A 22,524-nucleotide genomic window follows, 5' to 3' on the forward strand; every position below is an offset into this window, starting at 1 on the left:
TAGTCTTGGACCTCTCGGTTCATTTACGATTTCCAAGAGGCGTTACAAACAGACACAGGCGAATCGTGTGAGGTCTGTTGAGCGCTATGAAAATGTCAAATGCTGGTTCATCAGCGGTAGCCATCTTGGTTGTTTACAATAGGTGCTTCCCTCCGCGCTGTGTCAAGTTTTCTGCCACAGGAAATCACTTCCCAATTGAGGGGGATCCAGACCGTAGTCCGGCAGCGCAAATGAAATGAGCTCCCAGAATTCGTCTGGGTCCCAGACTAAATATGGACATATTTTAACGTCGTGTCTAAACTACAGAGACTGAAAAGTGTCAGTTTGTCTAAACATATGCCGGGTGTGTGTGACTGTTACCTGACGTCTCAGCAGTGATGTGGGGAATGCCTTGGTCCTCCAGTGGGAGCTCTATCAGAGCAGCGATGTTCCAGCTCAGAGGCGACATGCTGCTTGCAGCATTGGACGAATTGACCGTACCTGACTTCTTTACAACCTAGACCAAAACATCACCAGTCTTTAAAAGTTATTTTTAGTTTAGAAGAGAACTCATTTTAAGTGCCCATATTTTTGGCCATTAACACGTTCAGAATTTGGATTAAGATTTACGAGAACAGGTTTACCTTCTGTAGTGTTCAAAATGCACAATTATCTCTTAGTAGTCAGCTCTGATTGGTCAAACGATTTGAGCATGTGTCCGAAAAGTGACGCATGACTATGGCTGAACGATTTCAGCCATCGATCACAATTTTTTTTAACAGATATTGCGATTATAATTGGCACACACCCTGACAGAGAGCGAGATCTCTCTCTCTCCTCTCTCTCTCTGCAGCCTGTCTCTCTAACAAGGGCGTATTCGTGTTGTTCGTCACCTCACGGTGCCACGTGAGACATTTTCATACGGAGTAACAGTCTCAATCAATTCTCTAGTGGTTCTGTGTTCTTCACTACTGTCACTGATTATTGGCTGTACACTCAGCACGTAGCCGCTGTGGCGCTGTGCCAAGCGTTGATACAGGTTGGTGGTGATGCCCCATGAAGTAGCAACGGTAGAAAATCTTGTTTTATCATATCGCAAATGCAATTAATCGTTCAGCCCTACGCATGACGACAGTGACATCGGGAGGATCTCAACACTGATTGGCTATCGTGTCAAAGCATCACGAAAACATTTGCTAGAGTTCAATTACTTCAACTAGAGTGAATGAGGTGTCTTCATGTTGCCCAACAAAAATTTTGTGTCAAGTCCCGTCTTTGCATTGGCATTATATGTAATCTACGTCCGGTGTGGACGCACACGTTACAGTTACATGAAGGATTCTGTAACTTAGCAGAACTTTTACATGCACAAAAAAGCTCTGACACACTGAAGAGAGAATACAGAAAAACATAATATGGGCACTTTAAATAAGTAAAGCAATTTAAACAGAAGTGTGTAAAAAATATGCTGAACATTGTGTAAACATTCTTCCAAGTCTTTATACCAATGAAGACTTGATCAACATCATGTAGATGACATTGTAAAATACTGACACTTAAACCAGAGTAAAGCAGTGCCTTCGTGCCTGTTTGAGCTGTGGGGTCATGTCCTTCCAGTCGGCCAACAGCCATCTGCAGAGAGTCAGCAGTGAGCGGCAGGCGGCACCTTCATTCTTCTCCACGCTGCAGTAGGACAGAGCGGCAGCGCTCAACATCTCCATGGCCGTCAGGGACTGGCCTGTGGACACACGGCCACATTATCAACACTCGTAGCAACACCCGCCTTTAGGTCTTTGTTAGCTGACACGTTTCCACTGAGCTGCATCCTTACATACTGGGTGTGCTAAACGTCTCCTGTTCCTCACCTGCGGTTCGGAGGACTTTGGCCTTTTCTATCTGCAGCTCTGCTCCCCACGTCTCCCCCAGGGTGCCCTCCAGAGTCAGACGCCTGAAGGCCTGGCTCAGCTCGTCCTGCTGCTTCTCCTCTCGCGTCCCGTCGCTGCACTGGCTGAGCAGGCGGGTCGCCAGGGCAATGTTCCCCTTCTTCCGGGCAAATTTGACGGCCGTCAGACAGAGCTCCACTAGATGTCCATCTATGGAGGAAGAGTAACCTGAAGAAGGGAGAAATCTCAGAGCTTCATTTGGACAACACAGGTTTTTTTCATGGACAGTCCATGTCCACCCTCAGGCTTATTTGACCCTTTACTGCTTTTAGTCACTGCTTTTAGTCATCAACAGCTTTCCATTGGTGAAACAACAGGATGCTTTATTGAGAAGAAGAAGATCCTCAGAGTCAGTCAGTCACATTGGTTTAGAGATGTTCCGATTCTGATACCAGTTACTGAAGTGCCTCCGATACTGCCGTAGCAGGCGTCTGAGAATCGTCTGCTATAGGGCTGGGACGACTCGTCGACGTAATCGACTACATAAATTCGTCGACTAAATAAAATTAACTAGATTAACTCCTCCCATACAGTGGTGGCAGTAATGCACCAAAAAGCTAGTCGTCAATCGATATAGAGGCCATAGTTAAAAAAGGAAGAAGAAGAAATCAAACAATGGAGGCAGCAAGTGATAGCACCGGCCGCCACCAAAAAAAGAAATTGTTAGATTAGTCGATTAATCAAAAAAATAATCGCTAGATTAATCGTTTGAAAAATAATCGTTTGGGCCAGCTCTAGCATGCATCTCTTTTTTTTTCCAAAGGGTTTAACCTGAGCCAGGCCAAACAACTATGACAGTTATCATAACTTCCATACACGGTGAGTAGCAACCTGCTGCTAAAATACATTATATAAGTTTTTTAAATTTTTTTAAATGCACTGGTGCATTGGTGCCACAGGACATGAACATATGTGGATTTATGTAAACAGCTGACTAGTCTCATATATTGAAAGGAGGAACAGATAACAGCCATATAGAGTTGAAAATTACAAGCAGGAGAATCAACATCAAGTTATGTATTATAACAGGATCATTTGAGCTAGTTCAAGTGTTCAAGTTACAGGTTATAATTAGTTACTTGTTGCTATAGAAATGGGGTGAAATGTCATGATTGACAGCGGAGACAGACTCATGGTTGGTTAGGCCTCGCTGTTGCGGCTCCACTCCGCGCTCACTATTATTCTGGCTCAAAATGACATCAAAAGCGCAAGATGGCATCAAAGTATGCAGGATATTTGAGCTTTATTTTTGTACAAGGGGTGGAGGTGGAGACGCGTTGTCCATCTTTATATACAGTACATCACTTTAGGGAGTAGTCATATCTTCCATCTTTATATACAGTGCATGGCTCATAAATTGTTGTTGCCATAGGCATGTTATATATGCTAGCAACTAATGGGGCAGCTGTGGCTCACGAGGTGGAGTCGGTCGTCCACCAACACGCAGGAGGGCAGTGCGATCCCAGCCTCGCCCAGTCTGCATGCCGCTGTGTCCTTGGGCAAGACACCTAACCCTAAATCTTACCGCAGAGTATGAATGTGATAGAAAAAAGCGCTGTAAAGACAAATGTGTGAATGTGACTAAAAGGGTATGAGTCTATAAGACAGAAAAGCGCTACAGTACATTTACCATAAGAGCACAGTTTAGGTACAGAATTGATAAGAAGTATTGTCAGAGTAGAACACTGGTCACACAGGATGTGACTTTTGTTTCCCAGCAAACAATGAAAGCTTTCTTCACAATGCAGCTGCTTCAGTCTCAGATGTTTTACCTTTGAGTGTGTGGAGCAGTTGTCTCTGGAACAAGGTGTATCTGAGGGCCTGGAGGAAAGGCTGGATGTCCTGCTGCTTACAAGAGCTCAGAACCTCGCTGCACAGGGGAATCACACAGTCCTGCAAAAAACACATCATACACATGACGTACAGAGAACATAAGCATCCATTTAGTTCAGAGCAACACTGGCTCTGTACAAGCCCAACAAAAGATGCAACATGCAGAACTTGACCATGCTTCGGCAAAGAACGTAGCCACTAAACATCGCTCTACAAACATTCCGTTGAGGTTGCATCTGTCGGATGGAAAGAGTGGTGTGTACACACCTCCTGTCCTGTGAGGGTGTTCTCCAGGGTGGCGGTGCAGTGCAGCTGCAGGGTGGGCAGGGTAGGCAGGGCGTCGGACAGAGTCAGGGTGGACAGGCGCAGAGGTCCCAGGCAGATCCGTCCAGTCTGCTTCAGGCAGCGCACCAACGTGCTGCAACAACACATCACATGACTCACTACAAGACCCTGATGAGGGATTACCTTTCTTTTTCGAAGCGCATTGCAAAGTTCAAATTAATTATTCCTATTTTTTGAAATTATTTCAGTATTTACACAGTTAAGTTGAACAGTGAGAAATGCTCTTTGAAGTCACTCGGATCCCTGAACCCTTTAGGACCTGACGGCGTTTCTGTTTGAGAGCTATACTCACTCCGGATTGGCTGTGGTCCTCTGATCCTGCTGTTGATTGGCTTTCGTCATGGCGCACACTGAGCTTCTAAGGAGCTGCACCTCGATGGCTCTCTGCAGCTCCGTCGGATCGGGACTCATGGAGGGCAGAAGCCTTTTCAGATCTGAGGGACACACACACACACACACATGCAGACATATATGTATATATACATATATATAAAAAGCATTTTCTTGCAGTTCATTGTGCTAATGCTCATCTACAATCCAAATCTTTAAACCTTACAGTATGTCACTAATGTCGAAAGAGAAGTTTAGCAGTGAATTTAATCGCAATAAAATGTGGCGATGATGATATTTGACTGTCACGTGTCTGTTACCCAGCTTGTCCTTGCTGCTCAGTGAACTGTAGTCCTCCCCTGGCAGCAGCTCCAGCTGAGCCCCGCACGCTGCCAGGTCCCCCTCCTCGAAGCGGCTCAGAGCCTGGATGAAGTTGAAGTCCGTCCTCAGGTTGATGCTCACAGGGCTGCTGGAGTTCTGCTTGAGGGTGTGCACAGTGGCCTGCCACTCCTTCACCGATGACCAATCGCAGAGGGCCACGTAACACTGACACACTTTGTTGGCCAGGAAGTTGATGACCTCTGGAGAACACTCACTGGACTTCAGCAGCACCGTCTTCCTGCTGTCGCCTGTTCAGAGAAAACCCCAGAGTCCCCCAAATCCCCTTAGAGCATTTGAATGTACGTCTACTCCTTCTAGAGCCATCGTGCTGAAACTAGCACCTTCTATAGTCGAAACTAGCACGTTCTATAGCATTACCTCATCAACTCCAGTCTTTCCTGTTAATGCTTCTTTTTAGAAATTAATATAAATAAACACCAATCAATAAGTTCCCCAAAGCATGTACTATATGGTAGACAAGATGGGGTGGCATTTACTAAACGGACACTTTGTTGAATTGTTTCAGTAAAAACGGAGACACTGATTGTCTCCCTCCTGTACACAGAACCAATTTCCTGGTCTCTGGACTGGACCATGATAAAGGTGGCGCTCACCGTTGCTGGTGTTCTTGGGGCTGCTGGTGTTGCAGGAGGGTTTGAGCAGAGCACACACAGAGCTCTTGATGCTGCAGTCCATCCCTGTAGCCGCAGACAGGTGGTCCTGATACTCGACAGCTGCCTTCTCAAACCTCAATACACACAAAACAAACACTTAGTATTTAGCAGAGGACAGTGAAATAAATAAACCGACATTGTGTTGATGTAGAGCATCGTGCTGGTGCTCACCGTCCCTCAGCCTGCAGGGCGACGGTGGACAGCCAGCCCAGACTCCTGCCAGTGGTGACGGGGCTCCAGGCTGCCAGGCCCTGGATGGCCTCGGGACAACGCAGCTCACACAGAGCCTCCACCAGCAAGGTCAGAGGTACCTCCACCTCTGGACCCTGACAAGCACACAAACACATTCTAAACATCTATCCAGGTGATTGTCCAATGCTCTACATTCAGTGAATTATTGTATTAAATTTGTGCTGACCTGGGTGCTGCTGTTCTTGATCTCTGTGAGCAGGTCGAAGCCGTGGCGAATAGTAACTGCCGGTTGACCGGACAGGAGACCGACCCTCATCAGTGCCAGGCGGATCCTCGTCAGCCAGTCCTGGCACGTCTGACGGTTGGTGTAGAAGAATGTCCTGATGCCCTACGTCAAACAAAAGGAGGGGTCACCGGTTATTCCCTCCTCCACTGTCATAATGTCAGAAGTTAAGTGTTCGACCAGCAGTGGGTCTGATGCTCCTGTGAGCACACCTTGGGCGGGGCGGGGAGGGCGTTGGCACAGCCTTCGTAGGCATTGTACATGAGCTTCTCCAGGTTCTCCAGGTACTGGAGCAGCAGGGCGAGGCGCAGCTGATTGGAGTGGTGACCATCGCTGTCGCTTCCCGCACCAGCCCAAGCCGCAACTTCCTGCTCCGGATTCAGACTGTGGGCAGCCAAGCTCCGGATCATACCTGTCCCACAGAGACACACACACACAAGAAAAACACATATATTTAGTTAATTCATTGATGAAAAATGCTAAATCTCAATTTTTTCATTGACTAACAGGTTCTTCAGGTTCAGTAACACAATGTCAAGATGTGAAATATCTTTTAATGACACATTAAAGACTAAAGGCAGTGGTGTGACATTATCTATTAGAGTCATAACACAGGGCACTCCTACAGGAGCTCAGTCAGTCCTCTCACCTTCGATGGTCTGGAATGTGTCCTGAGCTCGGCCCAGCGGCGTTCGGAGTTTGGACAGCACAGTGAACTGTGCGGCCTCCCACACCGCCCACTGCCACAGCACCACCTCCGATTTCAACAGTGCGCGGGGCACGACCCCCGGCCTGCTGCCGTTAGCACCACCTCTTGCATCCCGCTTCTCGAGGCGCTGGCAGCTATGGTACAGACGTTCCATCCAGGGATCCTTCCTGTGAGAACACAGTCATCATGAGGTTCACACAGAGGGGAACGGATTACCATGATGAGTACATTCTTTCACAGCAAACAAGCAGCTACTGCATCCTGCCAACATCAAACATGTCACACACATTGTAATAGAGCCTGGCACTGTGGTAACAATAAGATCTCTAATTGAAGCAGTTGACCCTGTGACGGGACACCTACCCTCCACGGTGCAGGACCCCGTACAAGATGAAGCTGATGAGGTCACTGAAGTCCTGGGGGTGGAATGTGCTGCTTGGTGCTTGGCTCATGTGGTGGCGGATGGCGAGGGAAATCTCCCTCATCTCAGGGTGGCAGTGGTTACTGTGAACAAAGAAAAAGATAAACACACACGATTCACAGAATGATTGATACTACTGAAATCTAGAATTGTGAAACCAGTTTTAAACATTTTAACAACTAGGAAAGGACCAACATCCGTGTCTTCCTTCAGTTTGAAGTTACCATTCAACAGAACTGATCATTATATTCTGTATAGAAGATAAGACATCAGGTCTTTGGAGAGCAGATCCACTTTGTTACACAGGTCTCACCTCAAAGCTACATCCAGGGGGATCGTCTTGAGCAGCTTTCCATAGGCCTGCCTCACCCTCACCGCTGAGTTGACCAACTGAACTCTGCACACATCCACACACCTGGTGCACACACACACACACACACACACACACACACACACACACACACACACACACACACACACACACACACACACACACACACACACACACACACACACACACACACACACACACACACACACACACACACACACACACACACACACACACACACACACACACACACACAAAATATTACTAAACAGGCACGTGAAATCCTAGTTTTATCTGTGTGTGTGTTTGTAGTTTACCTCTGCAGCAGCTCAGTGGACAGAGAAGAGGAGAGGACCTGTAAACTGTGGCAGGTCTGAAGGCAGATACTCTGATCTTCATTTAGAGCTGTCCACAGGGGACAAAGTGGGGGAAATACATTCAACATTCAACTGCTTAATACGTGATCCATTTGAGAATGACAATTAAAACACAGGGGGGGTCTCACCGTTGGCCAGCAGTCCCCTGCAGAACTTGTTGAAGGAGGGCAGGGAGAACAGGGGGCTGTAGGTGTCAGACTTCTTCATCAGCACACAGACTTCCTGAGCCCAGGTCAGTAGCAGCCTCCTGACACACCAGCACAAAAAGTATCAGGGCAATTGTATCCACTGACTAAATACACATTTTCATACGTTCATCTGTCAGGTTAATTTTTTTTTTCCTGCTTGCTAATTTTAGCGAGATTACAATACAATTTTTTTCAATTTTGATCCATCTGTCACAAAAGCAGAGCTTCCACACACCCAGAATTTCCACATCAGAACACCACAGGAGGCCTCTTACGATTATTACGTTGTTGTTGACTTATCATACAATACACAAACATGATGATTTTTATTCAGATAATAATGCTTTGTTCAAAATGATTTTTTTCCGATTTGTCAGACTGTTCGCACTTTACGAGCAGGTGGGTTGTAAGGAATGTGATGTGTCCTGTGGGGTTTCAATCAGTGTCTCCTGCACGGTCTTAACACCCTTATCACTGGTACACACTTATTTTTTTCCTCACAACCATCTGGCAACTGCGACACAGATCTTGTTGACTCGCACGCGCAACAACCAATAGGCCTTTACTGCAGGCTCAAATGATTCTGTTGCAAAGAAATGGTCTCAAAACTACAATTAGATCATTTATCGCAATCATTTGTGGGACAATATATCTTCAGACACAAATTACTTATCCTGACAGGCCTCACCACAGGCCGACAAACTGAGCAAAGAGCTCCTGCACAACGTATTGTTCACTGAATGAATGGTTTTGTTTAATTAAGAGATTATTATATTGAAGTATTTTTAAGTAAGCCTCATGTTCAAACCTCACCAGCATAGATCAGATTGGATGGGTTGTTGAACAGACTACATGATCTTTGTTTTTAGTATTTTCTAGTTTTTTAAGTCTTTGAGTACTTGGCACGTTCACTTAAATATTGTGTATACACTATACACTATTGTTAAATTTGTCTGTCTGCCTGTAACTGATTGTTGTGGTATGTCCCAAACAGGTCTCTTTTGAAAATGAGATCCTGTGTCTCAATGAGATTACCTGTATAAATTAAGGTTAAATAAAAAAAATGAAATTAACAAACATTACCACTTTCAGTCGGTTGATTTGATCTGAGCGTTAAAGCCCAGTGAAGGAAAGTTTTTAAGCTTTCTTTCATAGGGCCTATGAAATCGCACTGAAAGACCCTGCTCTTCATTTCTGAAAAAAAGTTCATATAAGAAAACCTTCGAGGAAAAGTAATAATGAAGATAAATTGTGCTTTGGGTGGTGGATCAGACTTGAAAAGACACTATATAAACACAATTGTTTGGTCCTGAGACCAGGACTTGTTGCAGTGACTAAATCACTGTCTATCTAGACTCTACTTGAAGAGACCCTTTAGTATTGGATCTTCTTCATTTGTCTTCATTTATATTTTTTCTGTTACCACATCTCTTGTCAAGCCACAGACATTGGGAGATTCTAATTTTTAATTAGATTCATATCAAATGCATATTGAATAGTCCGTTAAAATGACTGCTTGGTTATCATGACTGTGTATTTTGAGTGTCAAATAATGTGAACTCTGCATATTTGTAAAACTTTGAAGGCCTATATGCACAGAACATGGGCGCACAACTAACAAAAGGCATTGTCATGGTGCCACGTGTGCACGTACCAACTCAACACAACCCATTTAACTGGACATCAGTAAAATCATAATTGAGACATTTTGCACATCATTGAAAACTTGAAATCCAACTAACCTGGCCTCGGCGTACAGGTGCTCCTTCGAAAGAAGACCTCCCAGAAGGCTTAGCAATGTGCTGAAATGTTTCTTGGTTGCAGTGGTGACGGTGCTGATGACAGCACCATCGAACAGGGAGGGAGAAGATGTTGACAGGCTGGATGAGATGAAGTGATCGTGTCTGGACAGAAACAGAAGAAACACCAGAGCAGTTCAGTCAAACACAGCTTCAACGTGTTACTGTCACTCAGAGCTTTTAATGTGACACATTTATTAAACCGTTCTCTGAGGAAAGGTAAAAAGGGTTGATAATAAAGGAACACAGGCGTCACGTCAACAGAAAAACTTGGACAATGCTGTTGAGTTGTATAGACATGAGTCTTTCCAAATCATGTACAGTGAGCTGAACCCACCACAGGTGTAGAAACAGGAGAAAAAGTAGGAACCGGAGCTAAAATATGAGGGGTACTGCGTGTTAATTGATGAGGGGAAAAGATTTTTGTTTTTAGCAAAAGAGTGCAACATTTTTTCCCTAACCAGAACCAGTTGAATGTTTTTAAAGGGGCAGTTAGCGATTCTAAAGCAAAACACGTTTTGTAAAAATCAGCATGTATATTTTCTCTCGGCCGTCTGTCGGTTCTGTGTTCGGGAAAAAATTTATTTTCTCAGCACTGTTAATCAAAAACAAAAAATGGGGCAGATCGCACCACACAACACTGTGCAGGGTTTCCCATACGTTGACGAGACTGTGGCAGCCCAAAAATATTTTTACACTTTTACACATCATGGTACCACGGGCGATCTGTTGAAACATTTAGTGAAAGTGAAAGTAAACTCTACATCTGCTGGTCCAAGTCAAAGACCTGATCTGTTTTTAAATAAATTTTACTTTTTCGGATATAAGACGCTCCCTTTTTTTCCTTTCCTGCTTGGCTCATTTGCTGTTGTTTTTTGGAGCAAGGATGGTGAGAAACATATATGATATAACAAACAGATTTCTTGAATAATTACCAGGATAAAGAAGATGTCTCAAGCAGTAGCCTCTCTGCTGCCCTTATATATAAAATATATGTCTGTCATTTCTTTGAAGAACACAAAACATATGCATGATAGTGGAAAGAAAATGAAAATCCTAATACAGACAATATATTTCCTGAGGATATATTGCATTATCCTCAGGAAATAATCTGTACATGATTTTATACAAATTACTACTTTTCCTAAAAATTCCTGGAGGTATCATGTTCAATATTAATTTAAGTTCATTTTAATTAATTGTTAATTTTATTTCATTGTTCTGCGCTGTTATTATTTTAATGCAAAGAATGGTGTTTTCAAAAGAAGCTACTTTTCCCCTTTTTTTGTAGTTGTATGTGGTGGTCAATGTCCAATCACACATGTATAGGTTGTAAAGCTACAGCACACAATTGTTTACAAGAGCATAAAGTTCTTATAGACCTATCTCGTAAATTGCTGTCAAAGTTCACCAGATTAATGGATTTAACTTTAAAATGTACAAAAACTGCTTTCAGGGGGGGTATGACCCCCCCATAGTTTCTTAAAATTCTATGGGAAAAACTGCTGTGTGTGCAGTTTGTAAACACCACTTGTCGCCACCTTAATGGACGTGCTGGCCAATGTCACTACGACTCAGGGCTTTTGGCCTTGTGGGGCCAGTGCGGCCGGGACAGTACAGTAAAATGACAACTGGTCACCCAGTACATGCTGTTACCATTATCAGAGGACTGTGTATTTGACCGTACAGTGTGTGTATTACCTGGTGCAGTGTGAGAACAGGGTGTAGAGTACAGCATACTGGATGGCAGGGTAGTAGACTGCTAACTCGGAGTGAACCAGCTTCAGGTTGTGACTGAGAAGAGCGAAGACGGTAGGAGACAGCGCCCACATCTAAACAGAGAAAACCCATTTCAACATTAACATGTAGTTTTCTGTAGTCTTAGTGACAGATGAAAGCAGGGCTCCAGAGTGACACCACCTGTGCCGTGACACTGGCATATTACTGGGCTCACCCCAATGAGAGAGTTCTTGGTGTTGCCGATGGTGGTGAGGGTGCTGAGGTTGAAGATGAGGGTGAACTGGGCCTTTTCCAGCGGAAGGGTGACCGAAGCGAAGGCAGGGTGCTGGATGGTGGGGCATGGGCTTTCTTGCACCAGGACCCCATCAGTGGGCTCGAGGGTTGCCATCAGGTTGGACAGGGCACATGCCATCTCACCCAGTACCATTTTATAAGCTGCTTCCAGAGTTGGAATGTTCTTCAGGCCCAACAGTGCCTGGTACACACCATGGACTGCTGACATCACCTGTGGAGTACAGCATCATACACACAAATGCAAACACTTGAGGACATCATATTTTATTCTCATTAAAAGGGGCAGTAAGTGATTTTTATCCAATACACTTTTTGTAAAATTCAGCAAATGTTTCCCTGAAACAAAAAAGGTGCGACCCACACAACACTGTGTGCAGTTTGTAAGCATCACTCCACGACACCTTTAGCAGAAAATCGAAAAAACAATCTTTCTCCAAAGTCTTTTACCCTTTTAGCCCTTTTTACGTCCAACTTACAGTCAATCACAACTAATAGCAGCTTCAGCCATGACTGGTCTCATTAATTCTCAAGTTGCCAGTTTCAACCATGTGGTGTAAAAAAAATGGAGGAAGTTACCGCAGCATATTAATACTCATTCGTTTGGAACCACATATGACTGGAAGGTTTGGGTACCCACATACCTTTGGCCCCTATAATCACACACCTCTTTCTCTCGGTGGAAGCGCAGCTTCAGCATCTTGGAGTCAGGTGCCAACAGTTTCTCAACAAAGAACACGGGCAACTTTGTGTTGATTTGGTCCACAATCTGAAAGCAAACGCAGAGTCGACGACTTCAAAAACATGTTACAGAAGAACAAGTACCAGAGCAGGAAAGTTCTCCTTGTACATTTCTGGACATCAGTCGAGGTGCGGGGACTGGGCTTGCTCATCTCTCACAATAATCAACACAATCTGATACTGTCAGAAACACAGAGTGACTGTACCAGAGTGAGAAGACTGAGCACTGCCAGACTGTAGTCCGTGCCACAGGCTTGGCAGCAGTCCAGCTGGTCCAGGCCATAAGTCAGGACCGTCTCCATCAGCTGGCCACAGGGCTCAACACTGGCCAGCAGGACACCCACACACTCGTTCCCTGCTGTGAGAACCGCTTCAGAGAACTGGACCTGCTTTGCTGTGGTAACACAAGCCAGGACCCGGTTCAGAACCTGAAGGAAAACAGAAGAGACAAAGGTGATTCCAATACCTCAAATGCTGCCAAAAAAACCCTGCTCAGGGGTCTGTCGGGTTCTCTCAGTGTGCCTCTTACATCGTTGACGTAGAACTCAGTGATGGGTGGACCTCTGAAGGGGTTGAATCTCTCCCCGATGCTGCGGACCACCGTGCTGAAGACCCTCAGCAGAGCTGCCAGCTTGGGCAGAGACACAGAGGGAGGGGGGATGTCTTCATCCACCACCTCGCCTGACACCACATGGCCAAGATCCTAAACAGCAGACAGACTCAGTCAAGTCTTTGACAGAAACACTCATACTTACTAGGTCGACCGGTATTGATTTTTCCCGGGCGAATACAGATAGCGATTATTACTAATAATATTTGAAACAGATATTTGTCTGCAGTAAAAAAAGTGTCAAAAGTCTTAACTCTCAACACAAAACTTTGTTGAAATGCCTTAAAGCATATTTTTAATTCGCAGAACTTTTCAACATGCCCTGAACACACAAAGGGCAGGGAGCTCTCAGCAGCATTATTATGAAGCTGAACAAACAAAAGTGGACATGACATTGATAAAGTCCAGAGAGAAGTGTATCATATTGTATAATTAAATAATCTTATCGGCAAACGATACCGATGATCAGTAAAATGTAGAATATCAGCGGCTTTAATCGGTCGACCCCTAATACTTACTGCCACATGTTATTGTTTTAAGATATCTTATCAGTGCCAATATTTTATTATGGTACATTACATGTTGACTATGTCATGGCACCACCACTTGCAGCCAAACTAGCCGGTAGGTTGGCAAATTGTATGTTACCTGGCGAGGTAGATGCTTTAAGGAATACAAAGGGAATTGGGCCTTTGTAACTTGCCAGAACCTTTACATGTACAAAAAAAGCTATGACAACCTAAACCAAGTGAAAAACCCTAAAAGCATAATATGGGTAATTTAATCAAAAATGAGGACTTGCTCCAATTAAAAACTGCACTGTTTAATCCATCTTGACAAGTTAAACAGTATAGAATAGATTTATGTTTACTGTATAATTAACTGTAAAGATTTTTGAAACTCCTGTAGACACGGTTTCATGACACTTATTGGCACGGCTGAAGAGTTCAGCGTTGTCTTGGCAGAATGACTAACTTCACCTCAGCGTATGCCTCCATGTCCTCCAGGAACTGTCCCAGCAGGGTGGTGGAGAAGGTCAGGTCTGCCACCCAGAACTGCTCCAGACTCTGTAACCAGCCTGAAGACGGAGAACTGTCATTATGATCTTACACCTAGTCTCCACAGGGATTTAAAACCAAAGACAGACAGACACACTCACAGCTGTGCACTACTTTTACATTACTCCGACTCTAGACTATATAAATACAGTCCATTAATTGCGGGGACATCGTCTACCATTCAGAGACATTCCCCTTCCTCTCAGGCCTGTACATGTCCATGTCCTCAGATACGGCTGCTTCAGCCAAAACTTAGGGCTTCCGTTAGACTTTGAGTCCATCATTCAAACTTCTACATAAGCACACGTGCAAATTCTATTTCATTCTAAGAAAAAAGGGCCACAAAATCTGTGTAAAAAGAAAAAACAATCTGGTTGACCATGGAGACAATGGCTTCACTGCAGATGAGACACACTGGGTTTACACTCATGAAACCAAGCACATATTGAATCACAATGGGCCTAATGCAAGAACTTTTCGTACGTACAAATTTGTTCTTAAATCGTGTGTACGAGTGATTTAGGAGAACTCCCCGCATTCACCATTTATTTTCGTATATTTTGGGATTTCTTTCAAATACACACAGAAAAGAGGTAGAGATCTTTCGTAAGAGTCACGTAAATTAGTCTGCTGTTAATCAAACCACGTTTTTCCACTTATGGTGGAAATCGTGATTGTTTTTTTATCAATTTGAAGCAATTCTACATATATAATTTAAATAAAATGTTAATATATAAGTTTATATATTTATAAATTTCACCTCATTATTTTGACATTCTGTTTACTCTGCAATTCGAACTATAATATAATTCTACATGTATTCATTTACCTGTAAACGTTGTTGCGCATGGCCAAGGGAGAGCACATCGTTGGCAGTTGGCATGCATGTTGCACAGTTGCGCACCGAGTTGCTGGCTTGACATGTCAGTTGTTGATTGTCGCCATGCAAACTATTGTCAGATTATATCTTTAAACTTCACTTTTTAAGCGCAAATTAGCTCGTGACATCTCTTGTAAACCTGCAGACGAGACAGGAGGGTTCATACAACAAGCGTCATATGCACACTCGTGCCGTGGTAAAGCGCACAGGTGGTGTAGTGACTGAGGGCAGGTGGATGAACCTTAACACAGTTGGTAGTTGCTCTTTACGCTACAAAAACACGTCAAATAATTTTAGCATGCTGCATATTGTATAATATTGCGGTGAACGAAGGTGAACTGATCCAGCACCAGCTAAATTGCCAGCTATGGCACTTCTTTTTTTCCATTCATATCAGTGACGTAGACCTCAGCTGGACAACCCTGCATTCATCGATCAACTCGCTGTGGCGATTGTTTTTTCAAATTTTACGAGTCGTTTTTTAATATCCATGCATTTCCTCTTTATTTCAGTGACAGTGCGACTCACAGGTGACTCCGTATTGACAGCTCTGCTTTAGTCCATAACTTATCTCTTGCTGACGCTGCTAAAATATACACTTTCATTTCTGGATCTGTGGAAACAGACTTAAATGTCTTATCTCGTAAACTTCTTCTTTTTACTCTGTGATGCTGTTTTCATGAATGAACTCTTGCTGACTGGGGCAGGAAGCGAAACCTTATATGGTATTTTTGGGCGTTGATTATGCTCATTTGCGATCCGCGGGCACGCTCGCTCAAATCTTGTTACCACATTGCTCTGAATTACAAGTTTGCCTTTCGAACATAATAATAAAAATCTTTGAGTGGCAATTATCTCAACTGACCTGAGACCTGCTGTGTGAGAGCATGCTTCTGTGTGTGGTCAATGTGCCAGCCCACCAAGATGTCCACGGTGTCCTGTGGAGGCAGCAAACATCAAAAGGACATGGAACTGGTGTTAACAAACTTCTCATCTGACCTCAGCTGACCTGTGTGCTGGCTGCTGAAACACTCACCCTGAAGTTGGTGCTGAAGACATGCGGGTAGCAGCGAGCCACCTGGAGAATACACTTTACACATTGACAAAGCAGCTCCGGTGTGTCCACATTCTCCAGGATGGCCTGCAGGTTGCTCATCACCAGCTGAAACACACAACGCACTCAGTCCAAACTACGATCCACCAGGCATAAGCCATTACACGCTTTCCCTTCCCTTAACCAGCATGCTGCGTTTTAGGGAATTTAGGGAACCATACTTTGCAGATTGTTACCTGCATGACGTGAGAGAAGGCCTTCTTCTCCCCGGCAGCCTCCAGAGCACGCTGCGCCGCCACCAGGTACAACAGCTTCACCTCATCACGGCCACTTGAGGTCAACTTGAGGAAGAGCCACTTGAAGATGCGCTCGGCCTCGTAGCTGAGCATTGTGCAGAGGATCCCAAGGCAGGCTGCGGCGTCCTGACGCAGCTCCCACAGCAGCTTACTGCTGCACACATCAACACCACAGGCAAGGAGAGGATGTTAGAGAGCAAAGATCAGTCACTGCTACGATAGCAGATTGGTGGTCAATCTTCCACAACATCAGCACATTTTAATAAACGAAAGTGACAGAATCTGCCCAACTGGACAGACACCTTCTTCTAGTATATACGGAGCTAGAGCGCAGCGCCTGCTATTACCTCTCGTTCAAAATGTCATTCAAGATGCTGAGGATGGAGTCCAGCTGTTTGACGAGGGTCTGCGTGAGAGAAAAAAACACTCAATTAGGACATTAGAGACCTTGTGCCACGACTTTGATTCTATTTCAGTACATTTCATTTCAAGCTTTAAAATGTTTAGACCCAGTGGCAGCCCACCGTGACGTCACCACTGGTTTGTCAACGGACGTTTTGAAGCCTTGAGTTTAGCATTTTGACCTGCGCCACCTTGGTGTACTTGACCTATTGTCACTAGAAAGAATCTGCACACACTGACCACTTTGCTCTCTCCGTGGCTGATGAAGTCCTTCAGCTGTTTGAGGGTGGCCAACCTGCGGTCGCGGTCGTCCTCCCTGGAGATTCGGCGCAGGATGTTGGCCAGCCGAGTCTCCTCCGAGTGAGCCCCTCTGTCTGCAACCACAGCAACACACCAACACTCTCACACCACTCGTTCTCTGTACCAGGCTGCTTGTGCATGTTCTTATCCTTCATGTATTTTATGACCAAACCATTAAAATTTGGGAGTCACAAGCAACAGTCTGTCCTATGATCTCAGCCCAGGAGGTTGTAAAATTTTCCCATTTCTCCAGAGTGGTTTGTAAACTGGGGTCTTTTTATCATTTTGATTAACATCATATAAGTCTGTTACCTTGATTGACTAGATTGTGTGACTCCATATGTTTCCAGTATGGAAAATGGGAGCCAGATGAACGTCAGAGAGCTTACCCTGTGATTTCCTCATGTCCTTGGAAGCTAAAGCACGGTTTCCGTGCTGAAAAGGAGTCAAATCCGTGGTCACATCATTGGGCCTCAACTCTTGCCCCAGCGACTTCCAACCAAAAGTAGCATCACAGACACCTTGAGGAGCTTCATATCCACCTGAAGGACCACGTTGGAAGAAACACATCCATTACTTAAACAGAAAACACCAAAGAGAAGAAACTTTGGTTCCACACATTAAACAACTACTAAACTAGTTAACATTTATATTGAACATTGGTGAGATCGACTACAGCAGGTACATTAGTAAAACAATTAAATATATACAGTTTTACATGTCTCGTGTGAATAATCAAGTCCCTACTAGGTTGGACCTACATCATCTTGGGGGTTTAGGAAACTCGGTCGACATTTTTCACCATTTTGTGACATTTTATGGACCAAACAACTAATGAATTAATCGAGAAAATGATCAAGGGATTAATCGATAATGAAAATATTCGTGAGTTGCAGCCCTAGTCTGAACTGACCCTAACCCTACAGCTTTGTGAGGGTCTGTAACAAATGTTTTTGTATTTACATGTGTTATTTATAAAGAAATTAAACTGTTTATTCAACTAGGAAGTAACAGTTTAAAACAGAGCAACAGCAACTTCAACACTATGAAAAAATAAAAATACCTTTAGTCTATATGTTTTTACAGTTTTACTTACTTAGCAGCATGACATATTGACAAATGGCTAACATTTTTTCTGCTCTGGGTAAGGCTACGTTACCGGAAATCCCTTCTACTTCCTCCCATCTACTATTCCTTGACCTCAGTGGAAAACGTCATGAGGTCAAGGAATGGTGTAAAGGAGGACTGATAGGACTGAGGAAAAGCCAACAGCATTGCTCAGAGAATCCGACTCCACTTTCACTATGCTACGTCATCACATGACGGCGGATGTTATTGATGCGTCTGTCGCAGTGAAACTACAAATTTCCAAAGATGGACTACAAAAACCTCAGCGGCTCCATCAGCATGTTTCAGTGTTTTACCACAATGTGACATCAGATGTAAATGATTCATATGTAACAGTAACTTACATGATGATGTGCGTCTCTTCTGGGGCATATTCATACTCTTCTACATCTACTTCGGATGAATCGTTGACGTTCGTGCATGGTGTATAACGTTAAATATCACTGCCGCAATGAATTGTGGGGCATCTATATCTCCTTACTCTCACATTGGAAGCTCCAGTGTACCCTATGCTAAAGGAGATAGGAAAGCAAGCATTGAAGCGCCTTTCCTGTGCATTTAGAGAATCAGAACATTATCATTGCTGCTGATCAAATACTTCCGTGTCACGTCAAGATTTAGGAAACTTCCTAAGCCAATTTGACAATTCGACCTCACCCCAGATGTCGGAGCATGTTAAATAAGAAAAAGCCTAAACGGTGCTCACTCTCTTCCTGGTGTTGATCTGCAGCAGTGTAGGCATCACTGGGCACTGCTGGCTGTTCGGGGCAGCTGGGGGGTAACACGTCATACAGTGTTCCTGAACCAAGCTCTCTGGACTTCACTCCGTCCTTGCTGGATGACACACTGTCAACTCTGGACACATGGTGAGAGACACACACAGGAAAATGTTTAATGCTGCGAGGTTTCCTACTGCATATGTCCTTTAGGTTACCATCTTATCAGTTATAAGACTCATATCTTAAAGTCAAGTTTCATCTCAAGTCAGAAGTTGAGAAGCTGCTAGTTCAACTAAATGGCCCTGTCCCCTGAAGAGGCCAGAACCGTGGTAGACATGTTGCTTGTAGCATTTTGACTTAACAGAAAGTGAAAGCAATGGTTGACCATTGAGTTATTATATCTGATAAGAAGGGAGACAGGAGATCAAACCAGAAGACGTGACAGTTAAGAATACAAGTATGCCAAAAATATTACAACAGCTTAGAGGTTGGAGTTTATACGGTCTGGAAATAGTGTCCATAATCACATCAATGTAAGAGTAAGATCACTGGAATCTGAAAATTACACACTCCAGGCCAGACTACAAGAACGGGAATGACATAATGCAGTAGATAGTTATGTGCACATGGATTGGTGTGTGCAGTGATTGTTTTGTTTTTTGTAAATAAATCAGTCTATACTCTGTTATTCACCATTAACACTTTTTTTTTTCAGACCAAGTAAAGTACTTACATTTGGGTACTCGCCGATTCAGAGTACCGATAGGAGTGCTTGTCCCTGCTTGAAAATGACATGCCCAAAGTGAGTACATCTCTGCAAGTACAACAACTGTATGAATAATCTCTTCTATATTAAGGTGACACTTGTGCGATGTCTACACAGCTGGAAGCATCGGTACATAAATGAAAGAGGTCATCACACTTTTAGAGTCAATATCCCCTGTGTAAAAAATGCAGTAATAGCGCAAAAACCTCTAGCGGTCCATAAGCAAAACATCTAAACATTAGGAATGATTGACAGCCCTATTGAACCGTGAGAGCCCCTAGAATCAACAGACAGCCTCCGTGTCGGCTACACCATTCGCTAACTCTGAAGAAGCAAATACACTGTGTGGAAAGAGAGGAGCCAGACCTACTGTGACCCTGGAAAAGAAAAACGTCAATTCAACTAGGCGGCTTAAGCCGAGTTATTGAATCAAACACATCTTGTCATTACAAAACAGCAGAGGTAAGGAATGATTTCGTGCATGTCGCCGTTTGACCGGAACATTTTTTTCGCTCTTCTTCACCTGCTGGTTCAAATAGATATTGGGCGTGAGAAAATCAGACAATACACAAAGGCTGGGGCGGTCACCTACTATCTAAAATTGGATGGATTTAGACAGTGTGTGTAATGTCTTATATTGATCCCTCTTTTACCTTGACTGCCCCCTTGGCCTCCAATACAGAACTCCTGGCACTAGATGTAAACGCAGGGTTGACATAAAAACTGAGGAGAACTTGATGGGAGCATCTTTTTTACGTGATACACGCGTGTCTACTGTACTGTAACTACAGACCTGTGGGGGTTCAGACACCCCTCCATGATCACTAACAACATGTACGGGGAACGGCTGACACACGGGGCCAGGTGAGTCCCAATGGAGTCGTTGATCACTAGTGAATACATCCCAGTCGATGACAGATCGTCGTGTCGTGAGGTCTGGACGCGGGTCCCCCGGTGGCGGGGACAAGGCCTCCACACACACGACTTCAGATCCACCACTCGGCTCTGGTTTCGATTCGGCAGGTCACCGAACACGTTTCCCGGGAACAGGACTGAGGCCGCGGGTCAGCTGTCCCACCAGCAGCACCACCACCAGCAGCAGCAGCAGCAGCAGCAGCAGGACCAGGACCCGGAACCACCTACCTGCACCTGACGTTCTAACATGTCACGACAGGGGCTAACACGTGACGCTATCACCGGGACCCTGTGGTTTCACTAACTGTTCCGTCGACTCTGTTCCGTGAGCTCAGGACGACACAAGGCCGACGCCGTCGTACACTTCGCAGAACATTTGTTTGCTTTTTAAAAAACACTTGCCCAAGTTGACGGCGTTAAACGGTGGAGTCTTCCCGCGCTAGCTGCTTGTGGTTAGCACGCGCAGACAGTGAGGTAGCGAAGCTAACCGGCTAACCCTAACACCGTAGCCCACACATGACCCGCGGTTCATTGAGAACCCGCATCGTGCTACACGTCACTCTTCCGCCTCGCCACCGGCGCTCACAGAAATCCACTATATCGTTGCAAGTGTGTGTTGTACGTCTTGTTGCCCCTCGGCGCCGAACGAGTTAGCAGCAGGCTACCAACATGTAGGCTAGCTCTCTAACAGACCGAGCTAACTAGCATTAGCGCTCGGCGACGTGGTTCGATGTCGGCCAAGGCTCCGATCGGTGCACAGCGCGACGGGGTTCGCCGACATGCGGAACCGGGCCACTGCAGATGAGCGGCAGTGGGCGGTCAGTGTGGTGGGCTCGGACACACTGGACAGCTCTCCCCGTGCGGCCACCGGACACAGAAAGCAGCACAACACAGGGCCCAGAGTCACCGCTCAAAATGTAACCAGCCTCCCCCGGAGCCCAACACCAACCTGGCCTCCCAGTCACTCCACTGTGGCTGCAGTTTGTGGGCGCCGCTGAGCCGAGACCCCGGGGCTTTACGGCTCATTACCTTTCAGAGAGCTGCATGACCCGCTGGCAGCGGCTACCGTGTCTCTCCTCGGGATCACTGGGCGCTACTTTGTTCTGTCAAGTCGAGCAAACGGGTTAGCAACTCGTCGTTATCGCTAGCTGGAGGTGCTCTTCTTCTTTGAGGCTGTTCGGCAGGTGACAGCCTTGACGTTGCCTTACTGCCATCTTGTGGAGGTGGTTTCACACTACAGCACCAGGGGGCCCGGTACTACCAGAGCCGTCTAATGAGAGTCGCGACAACTGCGTTCACTCCAATGGACCAGTTTTCTTTCCAGCAATGGTGGATCATGGAGCCTCTCTATAGTTCCCGGAAGTGAGCAGCAATGCATTAGAGTAGCAGCAGAATGGATCAATGGACCGTCTGTGTTGCACATATGAAGGGTTAAATAATGAGATTGTATATTTCAGCACATCTGAATCAAATCAACATGCGCATTAAAGCCTTTTAGAGAAAAATCGCAATTCTGTCGCTCTGAATAATGGATTTAAATAGCGCGCCAAGGACTTCTGGGAACTATCTGAAGTCTACGTGAGTCACGTGACGTGCAAACATTTTGGACCTCAGTTGTCATGACTCTCATTCAACGGCGCTGGCCTGTACTACGAGGCAGGATTTTTCAGTTATCGAGGTAACTCTGGTTTTCGGTCCTACGAAGCCGCTTCTCTTCTTATCGGGGTAAATCACCATGGTAACTTATGCTGAATGGCTAACCTGCTGCAGAGCAGGTTATGTTCCAGATAAGAGATCAAAACCTGTCACCAATTACTGACCAATCAGATCACTGGAAAA

The 22,524-nt window shown here is 45.0% G+C and overlaps 1 protein-coding gene across 6 annotated transcripts in view; it reads right to left on the minus strand.

Annotated features, from left to right (window-relative positions):
* The window catches only part of smg1 (SMG1 nonsense mediated mRNA decay associated PI3K related kinase), a 43,388-nt gene extending 21,521 nt beyond the window's left edge, over positions 1 to 21,867 (minus strand). The window contains exons 1-32 of one of the 6 annotated variants that reach the window (XM_047327998.1): positions 21,715 to 21,867; positions 19,738 to 19,785; positions 18,992 to 19,140; positions 17,547 to 17,699; positions 17,098 to 17,231; positions 16,803 to 16,861; positions 16,396 to 16,609; positions 16,142 to 16,267; positions 15,971 to 16,043; positions 14,148 to 14,245; positions 13,087 to 13,260; positions 12,764 to 12,985; positions 12,484 to 12,585; positions 11,740 to 12,030; positions 11,487 to 11,617; positions 9,729 to 9,890; positions 7,927 to 8,045; positions 7,739 to 7,826; positions 7,404 to 7,505; positions 7,033 to 7,173; positions 6,610 to 6,836; positions 6,173 to 6,372; positions 5,904 to 6,065; positions 5,657 to 5,811; positions 5,426 to 5,559; positions 4,751 to 5,059; positions 4,393 to 4,534; positions 4,023 to 4,173; positions 3,695 to 3,815; positions 1,845 to 2,090; positions 1,566 to 1,717; positions 361 to 496 (exon numbers count right to left, since the gene is read on the minus strand). In XM_047327998.1, coding sequence (XP_047183954.1) covers positions 361 to 496; positions 1,566 to 1,717; positions 1,845 to 2,090; positions 3,695 to 3,815; positions 4,023 to 4,173; positions 4,393 to 4,534; positions 4,751 to 5,059; positions 5,426 to 5,559; positions 5,657 to 5,811; positions 5,904 to 6,065; positions 6,173 to 6,372; positions 6,610 to 6,836; positions 7,033 to 7,173; positions 7,404 to 7,505; positions 7,739 to 7,826; positions 7,927 to 8,045; positions 9,729 to 9,890; positions 11,487 to 11,617; positions 11,740 to 12,030; positions 12,484 to 12,585; positions 12,764 to 12,985; positions 13,087 to 13,260; positions 14,148 to 14,245; positions 15,971 to 16,043; positions 16,142 to 16,267; positions 16,396 to 16,609; positions 16,803 to 16,861; positions 17,098 to 17,231; positions 17,547 to 17,699; positions 18,992 to 19,140; positions 19,738 to 19,785; positions 21,715 to 21,731 — 4,738 coding nt within the window. In that variant the 5' untranslated portion in view covers positions 21,732 to 21,867. Of the gene's footprint in view, positions 1 to 360; positions 497 to 1,565; positions 1,718 to 1,844; positions 2,091 to 3,694; positions 3,816 to 4,022; positions 4,174 to 4,392; positions 4,535 to 4,750; positions 5,060 to 5,425; positions 5,560 to 5,656; positions 5,812 to 5,903; positions 6,066 to 6,172; positions 6,373 to 6,609; positions 6,837 to 7,032; positions 7,174 to 7,403; positions 7,506 to 7,738; positions 7,827 to 7,926; positions 8,046 to 9,728; positions 9,891 to 11,486; positions 11,618 to 11,739; positions 12,031 to 12,483; positions 12,586 to 12,763; positions 12,986 to 13,086; positions 13,261 to 14,147; positions 14,246 to 15,970; positions 16,044 to 16,141; positions 16,268 to 16,395; positions 16,610 to 16,802; positions 16,862 to 17,097; positions 17,232 to 17,546; positions 17,700 to 18,991; positions 19,141 to 19,737; positions 19,786 to 21,634 lie in introns of all 6 variants that reach the window. The other 5 variants (XM_047327996.1, XM_047327997.1, XM_035614593.2 and 2 more) reach the window with 5 other exon arrangements.
* Positions 21,868 to 22,524: the final 657 nt, after the last annotated feature.

The sequence above is a fragment of the Scophthalmus maximus genome, chromosome 17, assembly GCF_022379125.1.
Source record: "Scophthalmus maximus strain ysfricsl-2021 chromosome 17, ASM2237912v1, whole genome shotgun sequence".
Lineage (NCBI taxonomy): Eukaryota > Metazoa > Chordata > Actinopteri > Pleuronectiformes > Scophthalmidae > Scophthalmus > Scophthalmus maximus.